Below are 27,187 nucleotides of genomic sequence, written 5' to 3'. Positions count from 1 at the left end.
CCCCACTTAAGGTTTAAATGCTAGTCCATCACTAATTAACCACTCCATAATCCATAACCAATGTACAATAGGGCCCACATGGGCATGATGGCTAAGATAACTGGCCTATAGTCATTTATTAACTGGTTTAATTTAGCTCTTGATGGTTGCTGGTCCAGTTTAAAGTTACCCTGTAGAGTGTTTCTCCCTAAAAATGTATTGTGTTCATCCTTTAGGCCTTACAACCACACTGAATGCATTTTCTTCTGCATAAAACATTTGCCAATCAGATTTTTTGAATATTTTGAATCCTGCATTGATTGTATCAGTGTTTACCTTGGCCAGCAGTCTTCTTTGTTTCTTGTTGCATTACTGACAACAACTGTTGATCAGTGAAACTATCAGCAGGAACATGTATTGATCAAAACAAAACAAGGATCCGCCGATCAAAAGTGTAGCAGCACTAGTGGTGGGGTACCTTTAAAGTCTCTGGTTATCAGAATAGACCTCAATTCGAGCACAGTTACCACAGTTGGGTTAGTCATTGGGATGGCACATCGATTGTGTAAAACAATATGGATATGCTCTAAAATTTGAGAACTTTTTAAATCTTTTTTCCCACCTCACCTGTAACAAAAAACAACTGAAACAAATGAATGATATCAATTAAAAGATTTATTCTTTTTTGCTTGATGAGTTTGAAACAGATGCATCCCTAAAGGCAGTCTAACTTTACATTGCAGCAGTGACAGACAGCGACCCACATAGCAGTAGGCTGTTGCAGTGACCCACTAAGTGACATCAGGAAGGGATTAAGTGTGCGTTTGTGTGCATGTGTGCTAGCGTGTATATGTGGTTGCACTGCTTCTAGTGCTGTTTCATAAAAAAAAAAAAAAACATAGCTGTGACTACCAGTGTGTTGTGCAGTTTGAGAAGGCTGTGAGATAATGAATGAGGCAGAATTTGCAGTTTTCATTGAAAGTCTTTAAATAAAAGCAAAAGGAATCAAGGACAGAACTGTCACATTAAAGCATTTTAAACTAGCAAATCATCTTCCATCACATTCAGATTTATGTAATTATGTAATTAACTTTGATCCATCAGAAAGTGAAAGCAATCGCTGAGTGATGCCTCAGGTCTAGCACAGGTCTCCTTGGCAGCAGGTTGTGAAAAGGTCTTCAGCACAAAAATCCTCACAAGTTCGAGAAAGTTTGTTATCTGTTAAAACACGAATACAACAATATGCAATGACTAAACCATTCCAGTGTCACTGCAATATGTAATAAAAGAGGGACATAGAGATAAACACACATATTTAAACACAGACATGAAACAAAACAAAGTGAAAGCATGAAGTCCTACATACCGATGTCAGTGGTCTTGCAGTACTGGGCTGATGACGGACATTCTGACACATTCTTGCAGATGTCGTCGTTCTCACCTTCACAGGTGTAGCATCTGAGTGTGAACACTGACGAGAAAACAAATCCATCAAAATTGAGTTTTTGTCTATCATTTGTTGAACTTATTACTTAGAAATATTATGAAGTCATAACATCATCATTTCGTTTTAAATTTGGTCAGTAGTACTGTGGGAATTATCAATGACAGGTTTTCCCTCCTCTTGTTAAACAAACAATGTCCGTCCACAGGTGTAATGTGTCAATGATCAAATTAAATAGTTTCATTATAGTTAAAGAGACTTATGAAAGTATATTTCATCTCATTTTGACATTTGCTTTAGTAAAAAATAATGCAAAATCTCAATATAAACCAAGGATTACTCACCTTGAGTGCTACACAGCAGCAGCAGCAGTGCGAGAAACAGGACCTTCATGTTGTTGGATGGTATGTGGACAAACCTCCTGCTCCGGCACTTTTATACTGGCACAGCACATACCAAACTAGAACTGAATCACGCACTTCCTTGTGTAAGATATTCCAGTACTTTCAATTCTATTGTCTCAAAAGAAAAGAAGAAACTTAAGGAAACAAAGAGTGATTTCATCTGCTTCATTCTTTTGTCAATGAGCAAGGTCTTGTGTTGCAGTTTCACGTCAGACCACTTCATAGATTTCAGCAGGTTAATCTGGATTTCTCCATACTTTGGTTCAGCTGAAGTGATCAAGGCCAGTGAGGCAACATCCTTCCCATAACAGGACAACAGTACTTCATTTTGTTAGCCACTGCAGTATATTGTATTATGGCAGTGGCCTATTTTAGTGTAATTTAAGAGAAGCTGTGCTTTTTCCATCTTGTTCAATTTAAAAAGAAGTAGTAGAAACATTGCCCTTCTGGTACAGATTGATTGCAACTTATCAAAACTTGCCTAATTGTGGTGAAAAACATCAAAAACAAACAAGAATAAGAGTCCATGGCCAAGTTAGCAGCTCTGTGAGGTTGTGGCTTACTTTTGCACAGTGTTGTTTTGAGCTTAATGCTAACATCAGCATGCTACCATGCTCACAATGACAATGATCACATGTTTTGCAGGTAATGTTTACTATTTTCACCATCTTATAGTTAGTGTGAGCACCAAACACAAAGTACAGCTGAGGCTGATGGGAAAGTCATTAGCTTTGCAAATAAAACGAGGTATTGGACACATTAAAATTTTGACCTGATGATTACACTTAAACATCTGGATCTACAATTAATCCTGAGAGTAACATAATCTGTCCGAACCAAATTACATGGAAATCCATCCAATAGTTGTTTAAACACTCACTCCAAGCCACAAATGTCAACCACATGGTGGCACTTGAAGACAAATCATGAGATCACCAAAATCAGTAGGATTCATCCTCTGGGAACAATGAATTTCTTTACAAAATGTTGTCCTAAACTATCGAATAGATATAGATATTTCACTGCATAAGTGAAAACTTTGATCTGCTTGTAGTGCTAGAGAAAAGGTCAGGGGATTACCAAAATCTGTAGGATTCTTCCTCCAGGGTCCATTGATGTGTGTATGAAATTTCATGGCAATCCATCCAATGGTTGTTGAGATATTTCAGTCTGGGCCATAGTGGTCCAACCATAGACTGTATATAAAGATTATATATATAAAGCACAGTGAGTGTACAAATTTGTTGGTATTTTTGTTAAGTAACAAACTACACAACAATAAGACAGGAGGGGAACTGTACCGAACTCTATTAGTTTAAATTCAGTTCTGTTCTGTCTTATAACTAAATGTGAAGTTGGGGAAAGACTTTAAACAGATGTTTATTTTATCTTATTTTTTTATACTTTTTATTTTGTATATTAAATATAAAACTTATCAGCCTTTTACCAGCATTATTATTATAACTTGTTTACCAGTGAAAAAAATCTAATAGAGTTGTTGTAAAAGTAAAATATATATATATATATATATACATATACATATATACATACATACATATATATATATATATATATATATATAGTGAGAAAGTGAAAATGTAGTTTCAAAACATGGCTGTTAAAATTATCATCAACAATGCAAATAAATAACATTTATAGGTTTGATAAAAATACATCATAAGGTACACCGGATAGTGTCACAACTATAGAAATGTAGTTTTTTTTTATCTATATATCATGACATCATTTAAATACTGTACTTACTATATTTATTTACAAAACATGTCACTCAAAATCTAATAATATCCAGTCAGATTTAGTGTCAAAGTTTACATATCAAGTATGAAAAATTATAACATACACTACTCACTGAAATGTGTTTTAATTACTGCATTCATCCCTCTAAAAAAAGAAAACAATGACATAACTCACTAAAATGTGTTATAGGCTACATGTATAGACAGGTGACAAATTAAAGGAAAAACCAACATAAAGTGTCTTAGAGAGGTGATGGGCACTGTCTAACACATCAGTCCAAAATCCCATAGGTGTTCAATTGGGTTGAGATCTGGTGACTGCGAAGGCCATAGCATATGATTCACATCATTAAATACTCATCAAACCATTCATTGACCCCTCGTGCCCTGTGGGTGGAGGCATTGTCATCATCCTGGAGGAGACCACTCCCATCAGAATAGAAAGGTTTCATCATAGGATAAAGGTGATCACTCACAACAACTTTGCATTGATTTGCAGTGACCCTTCCCTCTAAAGGTACAAGTGAACCCAAACCATGCCAGCAAAATGCCCCCCACAGCATAACAGAGCCACTAGACCCCCTCAATGTGGGGTCAAGCATTCAGATCTGTACTGGCTTTTCCTTAAATGTGTCACCCGTTTGTATCTCCTTTAACACTCTATTTTGCTGTATGTTTCCCTGAGTTTGATGTGGTGGCTCTGTGTGAAAGCATTGAACTAACATTATGTCTAAGTGTCTTACAGTATGTTTGCAGTCACTTTAGCCCAATTTTTGCAGCAGAAATTCAGTTTGCAAACAGTACAATTCAGTAACTCCCTCATATGTCATACAGCACAATACAGGAAATGTTAAGATGCTTTATTCACTTAACCAGTCAAGAAAACCGCTTGGCACACATCTGAAAGCAGAAAATAGCTGTTTCATAAATATTCCTAAGTATATATCATACTTTATGCAGTAGGTAAGGATCATATTACACTGTACATTGCTACTTTGAAATTCTACAATATAAGAGTCACTTTGGTAATAATAAGTAGCTTTAATAATACATCAGATAAACTGTAAAACCTCCTCTACAGTTCTACAAACTTTCCAGCTGTGAGTTGCTGCTGAAGGTGACAACGGCATGAAAGCTCAGTTGCCCTTTAGTGACATCTATAGGCATTGATGTGGAAGTGCAAGACAGTGCACGCATGAGGATTTAGTATCTAAAGTAACACAACAAAAAACAAATATTCTGTTTAATTATGGAGAAATGAAAACATAGGAGCACCAATATAGAGACTGTGAGATTTAGTTTGTGAATCATAAATTGAGTATTTTCATTTGGTAGGTCGGAACCAAATGTTCACATGTTTTACCCAAAACACAAATTCTTCCTTACATATTTTCAAGTTTTAGATTTTAGGTGTTGTGTTTTTAACGCCTTCCAAGCTGCCTTTGGTTCTATCTGAGCTTTTATTGTTGTCAAGTTTGTTGTGAGGGTATTCAAATTAAAACTCACCGAGCAGGTGCAATTTCAAGGTCTGTGGATTTTCCAGTGAACTGCTTTTGCATTTTTTTAAATGTAATTTTTAAATGCTGACAACACCACAAACATATTCTGTTCTGTGGGTGACCACCTGAATGAGCCCTATCGAGCAATGACGATAAACCATGTGAAGCTAGAAGGCAATGCTGAGTGATACTGTCAGGTTCTGTCACAGTACAGCAGGAGATATTGTTTCTTTACTATCATTTCAATCTTACTGGTCTGAGTCATATTAAAGCTGAATATAGGTTTAAAAATAAATGAAGGAAGGTAAGTAGATAACAGATGAATGTGTCATTAGTCACACTTCCCCCGAAATGTTTACCAAAGAACAGGATTTACTCGTTGTCACAGTTCATTTCAAGGAAAAAATATTGTGTGTGATTAGTTACAGCACGTAAACAAAAGATATTTCTTCACTGCAATTCTGCCACAGACCATGTGTAGACAGCCTAAGGCTTCGTTGTGTTTGAATATGTACTGTTTGTGTAGGTTTGTTATCAGCTTTGAGTGTTTACACCTACTTCAACCAGCCAGCCGTGAAACACACACGGAAACTGTGGACCAATGTTTTCTACTGCGGCACAGTAACTCTTCTTGTGTGTTAGTAGTATTATAATAAACGATAAAGTCATTCATACCACACAACACGTCATGTTTCTTATTAAAACTTTAATTTGCACATTTACTCAGATGACATGTGAAGCTTTTTTCTTTGATAATTAATAAATATATAAAAAGTTAAGTAGGTAAACAAAAAACACAGAAATGGTGAACCACTCTGAAACCTGGCACTTAAAGCTTGATTCGTGTATGAGGTATTTTCCCTTTATTGGAATTTTTAGTCATTGCAAAAACAAGCATTAAACAATGTAATCTTCAATACATCACACCAGCACCCCAGACCTTCAACAACAATAAATATCGGACAGACCGACACTGTCGAATCATTTTAGCATGTTATATATTCACAGAACATCTATCTTCTGTCCACCTACAGATTTCCCTTCAATCTATCCATAAATATTGATAGAGGACAGATCAATAAACACAAAGGACATTCATAGCAATGTGAGATCACAACACACGTATATCATGATAATCATATGGAAAGTCTATATTTCCTCAGAAATCTGCAAATCTGATTTTTAGTTAAAACAGTTTTGTCAAAACATTTTTGGCACATCAAGTAACGAAGCATTTGTAATGGTCAAATTCATTTTCTAACGATTAACTAAAAAAACGCTTGCCTTATCTTGATCCTTCATATCTTGCAAATTTTTAACAATGTCTTCCAGATACAATATTTTCACATTTTTCTATTCTAAAAAGCTTACTTATTTTACGTATTTTTCCTTGCTTACACTTCTCATAATTACATAAAAGATCTCTAACGTTGTGTTTATGCACCGTGTTTCAGCAAAGCATCTCTTACTCCCAATCAGTCAATCCCCTCGCTGTATGTACGTACACTCACTCGCTCACACACAAACATACACACAGAGGCTTCTGTTGCGCTGTGGCTGCTGGCCGGTGAGAGCCAATCCACACTGCCCGACTCACACAAACATGTGTTTATCAACCAACCGAACCTGACCCGAGCTGCAAACCACCAACTGTTTTTACCAGCCGTGTTCATTAAACACTGGTGGGCTCAGTGAGCTGTGGCTGGGAAGCAACATGCTGCAGTTTTGTTGTGAAACATGTGCTTATTACGAACTTTGGACTACCAATAAGAAAAACAAAAGGGGTAAGCTATGTTCTACTATCGCTCTGGAGCTTGTTTTCTGCTTCTTTGTTGAGGCAATAATATTGTTTTAATATGTGCAGGGTATTTCTAGTCGGATAGCACCATCTTTGTTGTGTTGTTGTGTCATCATGCTGGCCTTTTGTTGACATTAGCGGAAGAGAGGCAAGGCACTAGGGAGCATGCAGAAACGTCACTTCAGGTGGATTTTCACAGCCCGGGTCCTTCACATAGAAATCAGTCCACAGGCTGTAACAGACAACCGAGAAAGTCAGGGAAGGTCTCATTTTTTACATTACATTACTACCTGTTTACTCATTGGCAATAAAAAACAATCAATGCATGTAAATTGCTTCACAATTCTACATATAGAACCTTTAACTGTACTGGTATTTGTTGTTTTCATATAATATTGTTATACAGATGGGTGACAAATGAAAGGAAAAACCAATATAAAGTGTCTTAATAAGGTGTTGGGCCTCCATGTGCCACATAACAGCTTCAATGTGCACTGGTATTGATTCTACAGTCTCTGAACTCTACTAGAGGGAGGGAACACCATTCTTCAAAAAGATATTCCCTCAATTGTTCAATTGGGTTGAGATCTGGTGACTGTGAAGGTCATAGCATATGATTCACATCATTTTCATACCCATCAAAGCATTCAGTGACCCCTCGTGCCCTATGAATGGGGGTGTTGTCATCCTGGAAGAGACAACTCCCATCAGAATAGAAATGTTTCATCATAGGATAAAGGTGATCACTCAGAACAACTTTGTACTGATTTGTAGTGACCTTTCCCTCTAAGGGGACAAGTGGACCCAAACCATGCAAGCAAAGTGCCCCCCGCAGCATAACAGAGCCACCAGATTCCCTCATTGTAGGGGTCAAGCACTCAGACCTGTACCAGTTTTTTCTTTAATTTGTCACCCGTCTGTATATTTATATTATTATACTATTACCAACAGGGGCGTGTTACAAACTCGTCTCTTGGAGTAAAAGACTAAACTGTCATAGTCTCCTGATCCATGGCGCCCTTTCTGTCTTCCACACCGTTGTCTTTGGATGCTGGCTTCGAATTTCTGTGGAACAGAGACAAATTGTGCCTTTTGCAGATAAGCCATATGTCAAAACAGAATAACCGTAGCCAAGAACAGCTAAAGATGTGCTAAAATTCTACATGTGTTAAACATGTTAAACATATCCAGTTTATAACAGCAGAAATTAAATGAGCTATAGTGTAACTATAGTTGTCCCATTGACAATGAATGGAAATGGACCCACATAATGTTTCAGTCTCCTTGCTACAACTTGAGCTTTTTCAGAGGAATAATATTGTCTAAATGTATAAAATATAGAAATACAAATTAATCTTCTGTGCTTCACCACTGCAACACCAAAGGTCCAATATCTTTGTTCTGCACTTTCCAGACTTAGAAAACTGTTGTCCATCACTTTCCTATATCAGAGCAATTATATTAGGTGAGTATGTGTGTGTGTATGTGCTCCCTTTTTTTACAGTGTTTCTTTCAAGATCACAACAAATATTAATCAGCTCATTACAGCATTTAATATTGGCTATAATATGCATCGTGTGACACATCATTCAAATCTTTGGTGTCAATTTGTCATCACAGTGGTATTACATGGTTCAAACTGGGTCTTTGTGGTCTTTTAGGTCTTTATTATCCACAAGAAAATTATGACCACCTGTGCATGAGTAAAAAAATGTATGCTTTTCCTTTAAGTTAATATGATTCTAAAACACACTTGAAAAGGAGGTAATTTCATTAATCATAAAATATCAAGTATCTTGTCTTGAATCTTGTTTCTATTGAGGAAGTTGAAAATAGGGTAGGGATATTGCATTAATAATGCAGCTATATACATAGCATTTGAATGAAAGGAAGGATAACACATTCCATCACAATATGTTAATTGGTAGATTGATAGAAATGTGTATAAATGCAGGAAATAGCATTCTTCTTTTGGTTAAAGAACCTCTCACTCCATTGTGACCCATGCTGATTCCTCTCACTAATATCTTTATCACTTTCCCTCATGCAATCTAATTTAAGTGCTGTGATGTGTGTTTATATAAATACAGGAAAATAGGAAAATCCGTAGCTGTACTTGTGTGTTTCATACCTGCATCCTTCAAACTTCCTCTCTCGATACGCGGTGCCCTTCTTCATTATGTAGAGAAGGACCATGTCACAGACGAAAGCTCCCTGTTAAATCAAGTTTGATCCAGTGATGTAACTGTGACAACGTACAAAACATCCTGTGCAGCTCTCTAAAACTAAATTATGAATGGTACTTACAGCACCCATCAAAGCCAGTCCTGAACCTACATTGATGGCTGTTGGGATGATGCTGAACTTCCCGGCCTACAAACAACAGCAGAAATGCAAGATAATTTCTTTTAAAACACAAAAATCATCACATACATATTGAATTATAAGGTTATGTCTGTCTTTTATTCATTAAACATGTCTCTGAATGTGATGTCATGTTGATTGTTTGTGACAGAACCTAGACTTGTATATAACAGTCTTGCAACATGGTACTGTATGACGAAATAAAAGATAACAAGACAAGAAGAGAACAAGGCATCTTTTTATCTCAACGTTGCATATAAACCAGGATCCAACAAACCTTTGTCAGTTTGTTTTCACTAAAATCCTAAAACATCATATTGTTTTGACAGAAAATTTCATCTCTTTCATCCAACACCCTGAAAAACAGATTTTCCATACCTTCCCATGCACCATGATGTTAAATCGGATACCATAGACTTTGAATAGAGATCGATAGCTCACACCAGCAGCATTTTTAAAATACCGAGTGTGTCTGTTGAAAAATAAAGGGACGATATGAAGCCGTGAGAGTACAACTAATTGTAAAAGTATTATATGACAATACAGATTTATTTTCTCTTCCGTCAAATCAAATGTTAATAAAGATAACTACATTGTTGAAGAGAAAGTAAATGTCTGTACAACATAGGCAGTATGTAACTGAGGTGCACCTGAAGTTGAATCCCATTGCGATGCTCTTGTTGGAGACATTGACGTCCAGGCGAGTAAAGTGGTACTGTGGATGGCAGCTGGAGTAGCCTTTATCAAGGTCACAATCCCACTGTATCATTATGCCAATGGAGCCACCCTGGAAAACATAAAACGAATGTGATCATCTGTGGCATCTATAGTATGTAAATAATCGTTCAAAACAGGATTCTTGTGGTGCTTTCTCAGGATTTTCTACAGTTTTGTCTCAATACTCCCTCATCATGATTCTGAACATAAAGGATAACCTAAATTATAGAAAAATAAAATCCATAAACCTGAGAAATTATCTATATATTGCAAAATGTATTTTGCTGTATGCTTCATCATTCATTCTGGGGTAACTGTGAGCAAGTTACAAAAAAGGTCAAATTAACAAACTGTCTTTTCTGTGTACTCTGGTAAAATCTACCAGGACTGATTTCTGTGTAGAGTTCAGCTCTTGACATACTGTCATAGTTAAAGGTTTAAAGTTACACAGCATATAAAGTAACTCTTGACTATATCTAGTCGTTGAAAAGAGCACTAACAAACGTGGCCATGTCCTGGAAGTTGTGTCCTGCTCGTCTGGTGATGTCTCCCAGGCGAAAGATGGGGCAGTAAGGGTGGAGCTTTTCATCGTATCGGCATTTCTTCAAATAGGATTCATTAGATGTTTCCAGAACGTTGGACCTCAGAGTTAAGAAAAGCACAGCAGTACAGAGTGTGCACACTGTTTCCTGTTTTCATCACTGTTTCCTGATCAGTTTTATTAACACATTAAAAAATGAACACAGTTTTATGAGCACATTAAAAGAAGACTTACTTTACAAATTTGAATTTAGGAAATTGTATGAAATTCTTGATGTAGATGGTGAAGTTTTCAGCGCTCGTCAGCAGAGGCCCTCTGTAAAAAAAACATGAGGATTTGACACACATTATGTACCTTGAAAAAAAATGGTGTAAATGTAGTGTCACCACTACATTTACACCATTTTGTTCTTGTTATCTAACCTTATAGCCAGAAATGAATAAACCAAAAGACCTTCTGGTACACTTCTTAAGGAACTCAATGCAGAATGACTTCAAGTTTAAAGAGGTGGTTTCTGTTTTTTTCTGTTTCTGTTTTTGGATATGTGCAAATATCCAAACACCAGCCTTTTCACAAGGGTGGTTGAATGAAATGAAAAATGATGATCGATGATCCTATTTTCATTGGAGTATGCATGGCTGCATGTAAATGGGAATATTAGTGGAATTTTCATTTTCATTAGCCACGTAAACAGCTTAGTATGAATATTGTCCTTTTTGGAATAAGGGCAAAAAACGCAATATTTTGTTCACGTAAATATAGTTATTCTTGTATATTATTGACATGTTTTATGTTTGTCTTGGTGTTTGACTTCTTGTGTGAGGTTAACAAGTCTAGTCATGCTAGCTAACTGCTAGTGCTTTGTGCTAACTGCTTATTTAAACATGCTAACATACTCATAGAACAATGACAACATTAACATGTGATAGAAAAATCTGTAGCCTACATTGTGTACCATGCAAGGATATATATATATATTGGACTGCAGGGCCCGAGGGTAACAGCAGGACAAAGTCATATAGATATCATGTGGAAGGGAGAGCTCTGTAAAGCTTTGTCTAGGTCTGGTAGGAATCTGTAAACAGCTAAAGGTGCCTCCCAAGGCTATCAATATATATACCAGTGAATTTCCTTTCCTCTTCAGAATTCTCCAGAGACTCTGCAGACTCTCCGTGTCTGTAACATGTGTGTTGTTTGAATTAAAGAGACACTTAACTTCAACCAACCTCAGTCTATTGATAATTTATCTATCACATGCATGCTAACATTTGCTTGCATTAAATACAGCATAGCCTACAACTGAGCTGAGACGAATTAAAATGGTGACCTGATGATATTTACTAATTCATGTTAAAAAAAAAAGAAAGAAAAAAACGACACCTAACTAAAAACTGTTTTCTGCCACTATGCAATTTTAACACATTTCCAACAGAGTTCTGCCTTTTAAAATCAAGAAATCTTGAATATTCTCAACTCATAAAAACTATTCTCAACCAATAAAAGAGTATGTTATCCTTCAACTGAAATTAAAATATGTAGTAAATCAACAAAACTGGAAATGCAAAGTTGTCTCATGACCTCACCTGGATGTGTGTGCATGCTTGCAGGTAATCAAATCCATTAGAATCATGGATGTATAATAAGAGCTGGATGGGGCACTGCCACTCAGTCTTGCAGCCAATTTTTCCCAGTGGTCACTCGCAGTATTGCAGTGAAAAATCCCCTTGCAGATTACAAAGCATTTTCCCCATAGACCACCATTGTAAAAGAGATGTCTGTAAAACTGCTGACAGGACACCTTGAAATACAAACAAGGTCAATTATGACTCTTTCTATTATGAATTTTTGATCTATGGAGGTTTTATATTTGTAAAACTTTCCTTGAACCGAGAAAAGCAATTTAAAAATCTCAATCATCACAATGTAAAGTCTGTTGGCTGAGCGAGAGAAACACCACTACACATATTCAGTGGGCTGCAGAACGCAGAAGCAAACCCAGAGGCTAGAAACCTTTTTTGGCGTATGCGCCAGCCAAGCAATTGTTATTGGACTGAATGGGCACCATTTCCGTCCGGTATCCAGCTCTTATAATACATCCATGATTATTATAGAGAAAGAGTAATTAATAGCTTAATTTTTTTCATGCCTGCAAGGGTTTTCATGCAGCTGCATTGCTTACTGTGGTTTGAAGCGTCTTTCAATGGGACACCAGCCGAAGATTTCACAGGTACCATTTGAGTTTTCATCCTCTCTTAAGCATCGGCCACTCTCGACTCCTTAAGAAAAACAGTGGAAGAAAACCTGCCTTATGAGTCATGCAGCTCATCACACGTGAAGTGGCATTACATGTGAATTTGAATAAATTCTGAAAAAATTCTCCAATTATTTTCAAATTTCATTTCAGTGACATTTGGCCCATAGCCTTGAACAGACAAAACCTAAGGTAACTCAAGGAAAGTATTTCTGACAATATTCCTTGTCTTTCTTATTACCATGTGTGTTACTCTATTTTGTATCATACATGTTGCACTCATTTTAATTTATTTGGATAAGACTGTGACACCAAGACATAATTTAACCTTCCTGAATTTAGATGCAAATCATTTTTTGAATGGCACTAAGTCAATCAACTTATGGGCAATTTGAAATCTGTGATTTCCTACCATGACCAGCCACCACCATCTTTCCATCTTCACAGTCATTGTCATTTTGACAGTGTCCATCCAGCACTTTGGGGCTCTGGGAGCAAACACCATATAAAAAGACAAATGTTCAAGAAGCACTTTAACCATAACTAACCATTTTTCTCATTTTTTTTAGCATAGAACTTGATTCAGGAATTAAATGCATTGTGATCTCAAGACCCCCTGTTACAGGAGTCACACTGTGAGATGCAAAAACCTCATTTGCTGTGGATGACATCATGAAATTCAATTTAACTTAATATAATTTTCAACTTAGTTTCTCATAGTTTCTACTTAGTAAGTAAACATTATGAGATACTTCAGAGCTCCAATATGTCTGTGCCCTTTTCATAACACATGAGAAACTTGAAAACTGTTTTAGCGACGCTTGACAGCAGCTGGCTGGAACATGACAGTTAAGGCTCCCACTGAACTGTGCAAGCTGTTAGAAGCAGGGGCACTGCCACTGATGAGATCCAAAATGTTTACAAGAACAGTGTTTTATGCCTTTGTAGTACTTGTGCAGTACAGCTTTGCTATTCTTCTTGGCTGCAGGCAGGAAGGCAAGAACCGAGAGTGGTTAAGTTTACATACCAGGAACCCTCTGTACTTTTGCAGCCGAGGGAAGTGATGAATAGAAGCAACACACTCACAGAAAGAAGAAGGGGGTATCAGCGTTTGTTAAAAGTTAAAAGTCTTCTGTTATGACGAAGTGCTAGGAAGATAATGCAGATCGCTGGTCCTCTGACTGTAATGGCTGTACCACCATGGGAGCCATTTGTTGTTTAACTGGAAAAGTCAGGAGGGACTACTGATCAGCCACAGTCAATCTTACTCTGTTTCTCTACTCATCATGGATTTCTAAATTATAGTGACTTTATGGGGTTGCTGCAATGTGTAAATGTCTGTAGGCTTCCTTTACTCAAAACAAATGCTGCATCCCAATAACATGATACATACTAACTGTATACAGTATACTAATTTTTATAGTATACAGCTAAATTATATGTGCACCATCTCACGGCAATAAAACTGCAACTTTAGAATGTCACTGCCAATTCAACTTTAATTTAAACTTTAATTAGATAAAAGTGTTTATGATGTTGTTGTTGTTTTCTTTACAGATATTCAACATGTTAATTTTTTGTTGTCTGAAATCTTTCTGAAACTGTAACCACCATTTGTAATTTATTATGAAAAATAATAATCTATTAATAAAGTAATAATTAATGTACTTTTTCTTCATTTTTTGCTATAAGCAGCTGTGAGTATTGTACCACTTTCATTTCTTTTGTACATCAACAACACATTCAAGAATCAAGTGTTGTTTAGTTTGCATACTGACTGTTTTAGGTGTACTTAGTTTTTCACTTTTCCAGTGTAGACACACTGAATACTCAAACTCTGCTAAGAGTTAGTGTTTGGTATGGAAGTGGGACACAACCATCCCACTGATAGATGTCATTGATTGATTTTTGTTAAATTTACATAAAATATGAGTCTTCTCCAATATGGCATTTTAATATTGGCTCAAGCAACCATTTGTGGAGACAGATAACAGAGACATAATCATATGAGGTTATTTCAGTATAGATGTTTTCAGTTTACTTTACACTTAAGTACAACACAGGTCATTACCAGTTCTTCCCTAACCTCAGTCATACATGGCCTACTGTATCTCTGAAACATGGCTGGCTGGAATAGTTTCCAGATGATCAGATGTCAGACAGTGGAGAGTAAATAAAGCAACTTTAAAATAAACAGTTAGTCTCGGACAGCTTGAAACTGCGAGCTGAGGGGGGTTTTGTAGAAAGTACACAGTGACTAAACAGTACATCATGTCCTCCAGCTATAGCTGAAAACTCACAGGTTTCCTTGTGTCCAACAAAACAAAATATGCATCCTGATAATGATCATAACAACTTTGTTTTGGTAGACAGAGGCAATGGTGGCGCTTTAACGTGAAGAATGACTGAAAACAGCAGCATGAGAGGAAACGTTGATGTTGTTAGGCATACTGAAAGTTGAAAACACAACCTCATATTTACCCTGAGGAGCAAACAAAGTACATCCCCTAAACAAATTCTCCAAAAATGGATCTGATGGCCAGAGCTAAGTCTGTCCTGACTATTAAAATTATATATATATATATATATATATATATATATATATATCATTCACTTAGATTGTCCCCTCAAAATATATGTTGGCCAAAAATACAGCCTAAAGATAAAATGAACAGGGGATTTAACACTAATATTGTCTGATGTTTATCTATCAGAGGTTCATCTGTAGAACCTTTCTTAGATTGTTAAAATGGATTTAGATGTTTTTGAAATGAATAGAAAATGATATGCACACTAACACACTCACTACTACTCTTTTTCAAATATCAAAATAATGACTAGCAAATTGGACGTAAAATATTATTCATCAGCCAGAACAAAAATATGAGGATTCACTGAAATATGACCAACACTACAATACATGCTCACTACAAAAACATTAAGTTCTCTCTCAGCTGTCACTGAAAGTGTGTGTGAGTTTTCTGCAGTTTTCTGGGCGTTCAGTTTTCTCATGGAAATACTGGCACAGTAGTCAAACATACAGTCAATAGTTTACACTTCAATCAAGTCTCACCTCAGCACAGTATCCAAGCTTCTGGTTTGGCGTCTCTAAGAAATTGGTTACAATAAAGAAGACAGCTTCACCCTAAAACAGAAAACATTGTAAATTGGTCTTTATATTCACAACCATGTCATTTTGACACCTGAACTGCCTCCCTCTCTCACTCCTATCCATCGGACATCATCTGACCCTGCTGCTGCCTGCAGACCCATGCCCTTGGTTATACTACCAGCACCCCCATTTACTAGATCATATATGTTGCTTGGTTGCCTGCCTGTATCCTGTAACCAGTTTTATGCTGATTTAAAACTAACTATGTTTGAACTGCTTGACTTGCTTCCTTGTTCAAGATCTTTGCCTGTCCTAACTGCCAGTAAGTAAGCCTATAGATTGATCTTTTAGTTTGACATTTTGGGAAATAATCCTACCAGCACCTTTAAAGCTCACTAATTAACACATTATATCTCGGTTGTTTCATCCATACAAAAACTGAAATGTAAAAACAAGTTAAAGGATAGGTTCACAATTTTTCAAGCCTTTCTTAAGACAACAGTCAGATGTCCATAGTATTCTTTGCTGTAATCATTCCTCCTGTTCATACTGGCTGTTAAAACATCCCCTTCAAATGTGTTTTCACTGTAAGTGATGGGGCACAAAATCCGCTGTGTGTCAACACAGTCATTTTGTACAAAAATGCATTTAAAAGTTGATCTGAAGCTTATATGAGGCTTCAGCAGTCTGAATTAGTCATATCAAATGGATATCTGCCACATTAACAGTCTTTTTAGCATCAAATTCCCTCTTTGTGTTTTCTTGCACAGTGTTTCCCTGTTGAGCTGCGGTGGAAGTATAATATCAAAAAGAGAGACTTTGGCACTAAAAAGAACACTGAAAGATATCTACTTGACTAATTTGGACAACGGTGACGATCATCACTTACATTGTAAGTGCATTATGAAGGGAAAACCTGTTTCAATGTTCATTTGGGCACCTGTTGAGGAAAACTCCAGGAACTAATATGCCAACATCGCCTGACTTCAGGAGAAATTCAGAAACTGCTGAAATATAAACTGGGCATTGGCTGGGGTCATGTGGAAGGAACTGGTGATGCAGCCTGGCCACAAGACCAGGATATTCCATGCAAGTGAAAGTGAACAATTCAAGGGACAGAGCGTGGAGAGGAGACCGAGGAGGAGGGACTGGCTATCGACAGGTGGGGGGGGGGCAGGAAGGAGCCTGGCAGACGATTAGAAAACACACACACACATACACTCCACGATACAGAAATGCTAATGGTTTCAAAAATTATTCCACCAGCAGAATTAGCAGTAACCAAATTGTTAGTGGCAGGAAGAGATATTTTGCTAAACATGTAACCAGTGGGATAAACCACATGCAAATTCAAGATTTACACTGCACTGCTTATGTCAAACACACACCAGGACCAGATGAAAGATTTGAGAAATAGTGGTTTCGAGAAGGAAAAGAGTCAGGTTTGCTAACTGGTGCCCATCTGTTTTGGGGAAATGGATTTTGTGCATTGTCTGTGCAGAGAACTGATGAGGTCAAAAGGTGTCTGAAATCCTCTGTTGATCCACATGTGTCTCTAACAAAACCACAAACAAAAAGTGTAAGGATGTTGCACCATAGGTGACACGCTGCAATGACATTTATGATTGGATGAATAAGGGAGGAGTATTTTACTCACCCGTGACAAACATACACAATAAATCATTTGGTTGTACATTTGTGGGATTACATGCAGTGCATCTACCCTCACAAAGAGGCCAAAATTATGCCAGCACACCAATAACATAATTGGCTATCTCTTATCTAAGGCTGGCAGATGTTTCAACTGAACTATGGACCCAACACAAATATGATGTGGGTTTGATGAAGAATGCAGCACCTTTAATTGTCACACCTAAAATCTGATTACAGACCATGCAAAACCCAGTATCCACTTAAACCAGAGGCTATAGAAGGAATAACACCAATTTTAATGCATTACTAGAAAAGGGAGTAATTGTGCCATGTCCTGATTCACCTGTGTGCACATCTATCTTTCCTGTCAAAAAGGCGCAACAGGAAGGCCAACGTAAGGCTTGGAGGTTTGTCCAAGATTAAAAGTGGTAGATGAGCCTAGCAAATGCATTTTTCAGCATTGCAATTCACCCTGATTCACAGTTTTGGTTTGCATTCACATTCAAAGACAAGACATACCCTTTCACACGTACAGTATGTGTCAGGAACATGTTGAATCACCTGCTGTCTATTCAGCAGCATTACATGAAAATCTGAAAGGATTTTATCCTCTGTGTGGTAGCAAACTGGTCCAGTATGTAGATGATCTGCTTTTGTGTTCCAAGACCAAACAGACCTGTCAGGCTGACACAGTGGCACCGCTACAATATCTAGATGCACAAAGCCACAAAGCCAGCCTCTCTAAACTGCAGTGGGTAAAAGAGGAAGTAACCTTGCCAGGTCGCATCATTTCCCATGACGGTTAGAAATTGTCAGATGACAGAGTCCAAGTCATCTTGAAAATTCCAAAACCAATTACCAAAAAGCAAATGATGGAATTTTTGGGCATGATGGGCTACTGTAGGCAGTGGTTCCCTGACTCCACCCATATTGCATAGCCTCTGCAGAGCATGGCACATGACCATGGACTGAGACCTACAAACACACTGACCTGGACTGAGGAAGGACAGGACAGTTTTATGAAACTCAAACAAGCATTGACTGTAGCCCCTACACTGGACCTCCCTGACCCTCATCAAAGATTGTATGTAAAAAAAAAAAAAAAGTTTTTATGTCTTCTGTGTTGCTGCAAAAGCATGGGCATAAACTCAGACCTGTTGCTTACTTCTCCTCCAGATTGGATGCAGCTGCATCACTAGCCCTATTAGCCTCAAGCAGAAAACTAACCATTTGACCCCTGCCAGAATGATGGATCACAATAATGTGTTGAACCTTCCAAATGTTACAATAACTCGTTGCACTATTCTTAACCCTGCTACACTTCTCCCAACAGAGGGAGATGGTGAATCATATAGGCTAAAAGGTCACCATTTATACAGACAGCAAGTATACTTTCAGGGTTTCACATGATTTTGGGACATTGTACAGAGTTGATGAGTGCAGAACATCAACTGGCAAACAAATAGTGCATGCATCACTAGTTTCTAACCTGCTAGAATCTATTTTAGGCTGTATTCAGACCAAATTAGGCGGTGCAGCAAAAACACCAGTCCTCCCATTCATTTCAATGGGGTTAGTGTATTCAGGCTGCGGCACCACAGTGTCATGCTGCAGTAGCTAATGACAGTCGTGATCAGACTGATCAGAGCTAAAACCTTCCATGAGGGAATACAAAGACGTTACTAAGAAGTGGGGAGGACATTTCCTTTCATTTGATAACAGTAAATAAAAGTAAAGTTAGGCTTTGCTGTCGGCTTTCCAACTCCTTTTAAAAAAGATGAGAGAAAGAGAGAGAGTGAGCTGAGAGCACCAGTGAGCAAGAGAGAGAGATAGAGAGAGAGAGAGAGCAGCTGTGGTCAAGTAAGATAGAGAGTGAATGAAGAAAGGGAGCAGAGTTAGCCAGAAAGCCAGTGAATCAGATCAATGAAAGATTATTTTCTTATTATTTCACACCAGTTACACTCTAGAGCACAAACATGCCCATACCCTCACACACCTCCGCTCAACCCTGCGGCGGTGCACCGCAACGTTTTATTTTTGTCTGAATATGACTTTATTCCTACAGGAAGTGACTGTGTGCAAGGGTGAGGCATACACCTAAGTATAAGATTCAGTGTCAAGAGGAAATGTAAGTGCAGATGCAGCAGTAAAAGCAGCTGCACAAGCTCCAATCCAAACTGCAATGCAAACGTCTAACATTTCTTTTCCTATAATCCTTTCTGTCTCCTTAGCTGAACTGGTTGAAGCCCAGCAGAAAGCTATTACACAAGAGTGAAAACTGTGCCAAAATGTTTGTTTTCTTATCTTATCAAAAACAAACTGGCTGAAGTGTGTGATGAAATAGGGCTCAATTGGGTAAAAGCCGTCCCCTGAATGCTAATGAGCATGAGGTGACAAGGCAAACCTAAAACAGGTTTGTTCTCATTTGATATAATTATGGGAGACCCATGAACACAGGGATGTCTTCTCCTGGGCAATTACACGCCCCAAGGAGAGAGGGGTTTGATGATTCTATTGCATTACTGCATTAACCTCTCCAACTCTCTAAAGTCTATCCATACTCAGGTGAAAGCAGCACTGCCAACTCCTCTACAAGGTCTCCTTCTCAGTCTGAGACTAGGTGGTTGTTAAGGACTGCAAACGGTGGAACTGGCGAAAACAACATGGGACAGGCCCATTCCAGGTTCTACTGGTAACCAACTCTGCTGTAAAGATTGCAGAAAGAGCCACCTGGATCCATGCCAGCCATTGCAGAAAGGCCGCAGATGACCCCAGCAAGTGGGCGGGACAGCAACCTCAACCCCCTATGGATGAGCAGGGCAGTAAAGGCTCAGACTAGTCTATCCTGATTTCATCGATGCAGTGGCACCTCAACTCATCCTGCTAAGCTGAGAATGTGATTTGCACTGTCACACTCAAACCCAACTGATAAAGATTTATGGATAAGGTATCACTTCCTAGGTGGCTAGAAATAGAAACTGAGTGCATTGACCATGGACTTGCTCAGCAAGAAAGATCACAGCTTGCTCAAGAACTGATCACTATAAATTACAGAGGAGTTTTCTCTTTGCAACACGCCGAACTTTCCACCAAGAACATCAGTATGAGCTAAATACTGGACTTGTTCTTTTGAAACACAGATTTATCTACAGCGGACAAGGATACATGGAAACACATGTGAACTCATCATCTGACAACCCACAAAACCCATATAAAAAACTCTCAGGTTGGGTAGACAGAACCATCCACATAACTGAACGTAACCCTCCTATTGTGTGAGGGTCAAATTTGACCCATTTTCAAGTTTAGATGTGTGAAACATGCTTTTAATTTTTTTCTGATCAAAACAAGGCTTCAATACATCCTCTACAATGGTCTATTGAATACAATAAAACACATTTTGATCATTATCTTTTTTTAATGCCAATGAAGAAACATTTTTTTAAAAATTACTTCTGATGCGTTATGGGTCAAATTTGACTCAGTAATTATGGAGTGTTTATGCAGAGAAATTAATAGTAAATGTTGCCAAACCATCATGAATAACAACAATTACAACAAAACAAAAATAATAAACTAATATTGTATAATAACATCAAAATTATGTTTCATGCCAAGAAAGTGTATTGTCTTGAATTCAACTGTAGAGAAGCACGCAGCAAATATTATCCCACGCAACCCCCACCACCCCCTCTCTTTCACTTACTGATTGTAATCGTGATTTGGTACAAAAGCAGCATCCAGGAAAGGCCTAGTCCTTTAGGAGCAAAGATGCACCAGTTTTCCAGTTTTCCAACAAATGTGTGAGAAAATTATTGAAATGTTTAAAAACAATGATCGTCAAACAAAGATAGGAAGGGATTTGGATATTTCAGCCTCTACAGAGCACAACATAATTAAAAGATTCAAGGAATCTGGGGGAATTTCAGTGCATAAAGGGCAAGGGTGCAAGCCTAAGTTGAATAACCATGATCTCCGAACCCTCAGACAGCACTGGATCAAGAACCATCATTCATCTATAAGCAATATAACCTCATGGGATCAGGATTACTTTGGCAAACCTTTGTCAAGCACTACAATACGTAGTTACATGCACAAATGCCAATTAAAACTTTACTGTGCCAAAAGGAAGCCATATATTAACAATACACTTTCTTTCATGCCAAGAAAGTGTATTGTCTTGAATTCAACTGTAGAGAAGCATGCAGCAAATATTATCCCACGCAACCCCCACCACCCCCTCTCTTTCACTTACACCCCACGCACACACACACACACACACACACACACACACATCTCCTGTATAGCAGCGTATAGGCTGCGGCTTTCTCGCTCTTTATTTCTCACATCTCACCACACACTTGCATTACTTGTGATTGAATTGTGTGATTTCAAATTGAATCAAAAGGGGGACTGTGGAGGAAAAAAAAGATGAAGTGTACTATTGGACAAATTACACACTACTAACTACAAACCCAACTCGGAAAAAGTTGGGACGGTATGGAAAATGTAAGTAAAAAAAGACAGCAGTGATTTCTAAATTAACTTTGACTTGTATTTCATTGCAGACAGTATGAACACAAGATATTTCATGTTTTGTCTGGTCAACTTCATTTCATTTGTAAATATACATTCAGGCCTGCAACACATTTAAAAAAAAAAGTTGGGACGGGGGCAATTTAGGGCTAGTAATGAGGTAAAATAATTAAATAATGATGTGATTTGAAACAGGTGATGTCAACAGGTGATTGTAATCGTGATTTGGTACAAAAGCAGCATTCAGGAAAGGCCTAGTCCTTTAGGAGCAAAGATGCACCAGTTTGCCAGTTTTCCAACAAATGTGTGAGAAAACTATTGATATGTTTAAAAACAATGATCGTCAAACAAAGATAGGAAGGGATTTGGATATTTCAGCCTCTACAGAGCATAACATAATTAAAAGATTCAAGGAATCTGGGGGAATTTCAGTGCATAAAGGGCAAGGGTGCAAGCCTAAGTTGAATAACCATGATCTCCGAACCCTCAGACAGCACTGGATCAAGAACCATCATTCATCTATAAGCAATATAACCTCATGGGATCAGGATTACTTTGTCAAGCACTACAATATGTAGTTACATGCACAAATGCCAATTAAAACTTTACTGTGCCAAAAGGAAGCCATATATTAACTGTGTCCAGAAGCACCATCGATTTCTCGGGGCTTGGAGGCATCTGGGATGGACTATTACACAGCGGAAACATGTATTGTGGTCAAACAAATCAATATTTCAGGTCTTTTTTGGAGGAAATGGACGCTGTGTGCTCCGGACCAAAGAACTGTCATCTAAACTGTTACCAGCAACAAGTCCAAAAGCCAGGGTCTGTCATGGTATGGGGTTGTGTCAGTGCCCTTGGCAAAGGTAACTTACACTTCTGTAATGGCACTATTAATGCCAAAAAGTACATAGAGATTTTGGAGCAACATATGCTGCCTTCAAGACAACATCTTTTCCAGGGACGCCCATGCATATTTCAACAAAACAATGCAAAACCACATTCTACACACATTACAAAGGCATGGCTGCGGAAGAAGATGGTTATGGGTGCTGGACTGGCCTGCCTGCAGTCTCAACATCTTTTATGTGTTGTGAAAAGGAATGGCAACATAAAAATGTGGTAAATGCTTCACTGTCGCAACTTCTTTTGAAATATTTTGCAAGAAGTGTGAGATAAAACATCAAATAACGTGCTGTTGTATTGTGTTCAATGTTATATAGGTCAAAAAAATGTACAAATCATTGTTTTCAGTCTTAATTTTAATTTAACATACCATCTCTACTTTTTCTGATTTGGGGTTGTAAATGCAAGAACTGAAAGTTGTACAGGATGGGCATTACACCATATATGGAATTGTTATTGATTACCTTACAGGAAATAGGTGCTTGACAGAGACGTATGACTGCAGACAAGGTGCTTGTGTTAACGGTTGTGTTGGGTGGAAGCTGCAAGTATAAAATGTTTGTGTGAAATGTTCAAGGTGCTCCACTCTTCCTGCAGAGGTCAAGGAGCCTGTATGGATATGCTTTATAGAGTTATTAAAGGCAGTTGGAAAACACTACTGTGTGTCTGGTATTTAGTTGCCGATCTCATCTGACTAGACAATATTTCAGATATTTCAGCTGCAATGACAAAGGATCTTCTGATGGCCAGTATGAACAGGAGGAATGATTATGGCAAGAAAAGGCAGACTTGAAAATTGTGAACCTGTCCTTTAAGGTTTTATGGGTGGTTAGAGAGCGTTATTGATCTTCTCATCTAACTCTTGGCAAGAAAGCAAAAAAACACAATTCCCAAAATGTTGAACTATTCCTTTAACGCATCTACTCATGTCTGAGTGTCTGTATTTGGTTAACAAAACAAAGAAAATAAGTTTTTTTTTAATGTCCTCATGTACCCATTCTTATGTGCATGTCTTTGACTCAGTCTTAATTACTTAAAATAACATTACTTGCTAAAAATGAAATGACTGAAATGAAATGACTGTTAGTCTAAATCAAACCACTTATTCCACTAGGCTATATGAGAAAACATTTGACATGAGTATGTACCAGTAGGTGCTGCAATGAGGATGTTTTTACCTGCGGTGGGATGACATAATCCTCCGGCCCCCACACCAGCAGACCAGACTCAGTGGTGTTTGTCATTGAGGTTCCCTTCAGTTTAGTAATGACAGAACTCTGGATGGCCTCATCTGTCTCCTGGTAGCCTTTCTTGCTTACAAAAACCCACCTGTGGGTGAAAGCAGCTCTCAAAATAATCAGCGTGAACCTTAACAACACCAACCAGCATGTTAAAAAAAGAAACAGCTTAAAGATGTGTTCAAAGCATCTACTGTAGTGTGCCATTTTTAATAAATCCTCTCTTTTTGGGGGGTTTAGGAAAAGACATGAATTACCAAAGACAGCTGAAATGTTTCGTAAAACACTTTTTTTTATTTTTCTTAAAGTATTATGGTACTGTTTGGTGTGCTACTAAAATGTAACTAAACTGAGCCAGTGGGTAAAATGAGCCACTCCCTTTATCTAGGTAACCAAAAACAAAAATAATCATGTGACCACAAATTAAGAAAGTATAGTTCACATTACTCAGTCCATCTTGGACTCAAGCACATGGAGAGAGTGGTCAGCAAAACAGAGCAAAAAAAAAGATTTTTGTCATGCCAAGTGAATTCATCATGTTACTAAAGTTATCAGTCTTGTATCTTAATTAAAAAAGATAAGTTTTGGACATTATTACATGTTAATTTAGGTCAGTGTAAGCTACAAAACAAGGTCATAAACTCAGCATAAATGTGGATCTGAGCCACTGTGTGAAACAGTTTTGTCAAAATGGAGGCTGTGGGGTAAATCATGCCAGTGATATTGGGGCAAGTTGAGTCAATGGCTCAATTTACCCCCGAAAATTATTTTCTGATATTCTAGTGACTAGAGACACTGTTCATGTTTGATTCCTGTTACAAGTGTTACAATGTTGATGAATAAATACCTAAGTGTTGTCTACTGTTAAGTTTAAGCCACACGCAAACATGCTGTACATACAGACAGGTGACAAATGAAAGGAAAAGCCGACATAAAATGTCTTAGTAAGGTGTTGGGCCACCAGAACAGCTTCAGTTCACTTCACCTTGGCATTGATTCTGCAGTCTCTGAACTCTTCTGGAGGGATGAACACCATTCTTAAAAAAGATATTCCTTCATCTGGTGTTTTGATGATGGTGGTGGAGAGCGCTGTCTAACGGGTCGGTCCAAAATCTCCCATAAGTGTAAAATTGGGTTGAGATCTGGTGACTGCGAAGGCCATAACATATGATTCATATCATTTTCATACCCATCAAACTGTGACCCCTCATGTCCTGTGAACTGTGGCACTGTCATCCTGGAAGAGACCACTCCCATCAGAATAGAAATGTTTCATCATAGGATAAAGGTGATCACTCACAACAAGTTTGTATTGATTTGCAGTGATCCTTCCCTCTAAGGGAACAAGTGGACCCTAATCATACAAGCAAAATGCCCCCCAAAGCATAACAGAGTCACCAGATCCCCTCACTGTAGGGGTGAAACATTCAGACCTGTACCAGTTTTTCCTTTAATTTGTCACCTGTCTGTATACACAAAAGCACATTTACACACACACTCTTTCTGTAGTGGACACAAAAAGATCACAATTTAATCTTTACTGAAAATGTTGAGGTAACATGTTGAACAACAGGACACAAAAATATAATTTTAATTGAAAGTATGAGTTTTTGCCTTTGTTAAATTGATGGCATTAATAAAGTTCAAAATTATCTCAAAATTGTAGGATTTTGTGTCATTTTTATATCAGTATTTAATGGTAGCACTATTGACCCCATTCCCATGCTCATTTTACCCCTACCTTGGTGTAAGTTGTGCCATAGCACTAACTTTTTTTGATGGGTCATTGTTCGAAAACCATAATAATTAGATAACTTGTTTTAATTTCCATGGGTACACAACAACCTGAAGTATATATAGTAACTATTATTTAAAACAAATACACTTTTATTTTGCAGTAAAATCATTAAATGTAAAAAGTGGCTCATATTACCCTGTTCTCCCCTATTATAAAAACGCTACACTATAAAACTTGATTTCTTGAGTGTTATCTTTCATTTTATTTTTCACACTTATATGTCCTGTATATAAGCCTGTTTCTTTTTGCCTTTTATTACTAAGCTCTGTGTGACTTCTGCTCTAGAAATGTGCTGTATAAATAACACATACTTTCTCACTTACTAGATTAGGCCAACATAGCCTTTTTATCTGGGCTCTGCTGCAGGCCACAGGTGTACACTGAAGATTAGAGAAAAAAGTCCTGTGACAGTTGTTAGTGTAAAAAAAAGAAAAAGATTATAGCATCAAACGTGCTGAATTAAGCTATTTTGAATGTAAATTATAAGTTCATAGCAGTTAGTAGGCTACTGCCTGGTCCTGTCCCTTTATATTCACTTAAGGTGTAGTATATTACTACAGTAATGTATCAGCTACCAATTTGTTTATGTGAGTTGCTGAATTTAAGTTTATTTGCTTTTTTGTTCATGTTTTTAACAAAAATAGCCTACAGTATGATGATCAACATACACTCCAAACAAACAAACTCTAGGCTATACTAATAGACTTTTATGATCATTTGCAAATGGTTAAGTCATTTAGATCAACATATGGAATGAGGTTATAATACTCAGTAATTCGCTTACCCAATTAAGTAACCGATGATAGATAACTGAATAAGTCTGTACAAAACTCCAACTCTCTTATTTTTGGCGACAATGTATTTTTCCGTTTTGTAGTCGAATAAAGAGCAGAAAAGTCCTTTCATGACGTTCCCGGCCATCATGCATCTACAGACAGGTCCACACAGCGGAGAGCTTCAGTGCAGCAGCTCAGGGTAAACGCCGAATGGATTCCAACATCGCCCTCTTTTTCACCCCACCACCAGCATCAAGTCAGCATCAGTAACAAGCGCAAGATCCGGAAATACCTTTCAAAATAATACAATGCTCGGCCTACTTAAAAATAAAATCAGAGGGACATCCGGTATTGTCTTTGTAGATCTGGGAGGATTGACGACATTTAGTGTTTGTTAGTGTTTTATTTGGGATG

At 37.7% G+C, this 27,187-nt stretch overlaps 2 protein-coding genes across 4 annotated transcripts; both read right to left on the bottom strand.

Moving 5' to 3' along the window:
- Window positions 1-634: 634 nt before the first annotated feature.
- On the bottom strand, window positions 635-2,995 carry ly6d (lymphocyte antigen 6 family member D). The gene is made up of 4 exons (XM_042415208.1): window positions 2,908-2,995; window positions 1,768-1,935; window positions 1,346-1,450; window positions 635-1,197 (listed from the first exon to the last, which is right to left on the bottom strand). The coding sequence occupies exons 2-4, from the start codon at window positions 1,814-1,816 to the stop codon at window positions 1,118-1,120; spliced, it is 234 nt and encodes a 77-aa protein (XP_042271142.1). The 5' UTR covers window positions 1,817-1,935; window positions 2,908-2,995; the 3' UTR covers window positions 635-1,117.
- Window positions 2,996-5,769: 2,774 nt separating this feature from the next.
- On the bottom strand, window positions 5,770-26,972 carry LOC121899415 (P2X purinoceptor 5-like). 3 transcript variants are annotated; one of them, XM_042415219.1, is made up of 13 exons: window positions 26,782-26,972; window positions 24,140-24,290; window positions 15,828-15,899; window positions 13,167-13,242; window positions 12,683-12,779; window positions 10,738-10,818; window positions 10,463-10,604; window positions 9,896-10,032; window positions 9,624-9,717; window positions 9,189-9,254; window positions 9,013-9,095; window positions 7,827-7,946; window positions 5,770-7,113 (listed from the first exon to the last, which is right to left on the bottom strand). In XM_042415219.1, exons 1-12 carry the CDS (start codon window positions 26,919-26,921, stop codon window positions 7,868-7,870), a joined length of 1,218 nt encoding a protein of 405 aa, XP_042271153.1. In that variant the 5' UTR covers window positions 26,922-26,972; the 3' UTR covers window positions 5,770-7,113; window positions 7,827-7,867. The 3 variants fall into 3 exon arrangements, with proteins under 3 accessions (XP_042271153.1, XP_042271154.1, XP_042271152.1); XM_042415220.1 differs by having other exon boundaries at window positions 7,831-7,946; XM_042415218.1 differs by having other exon boundaries at window positions 7,874-7,946.
- Between the last annotated feature and the right edge of the window lie 215 nt (window positions 26,973-27,187).

This window comes from Thunnus maccoyii, chromosome 6 (assembly GCF_910596095.1).
Source record: "Thunnus maccoyii chromosome 6, fThuMac1.1, whole genome shotgun sequence".
Lineage (NCBI taxonomy): Eukaryota > Metazoa > Chordata > Actinopteri > Scombriformes > Scombridae > Thunnus > Thunnus maccoyii.
This window is presented reverse-complemented; position numbering and strand designations above follow the sequence as displayed.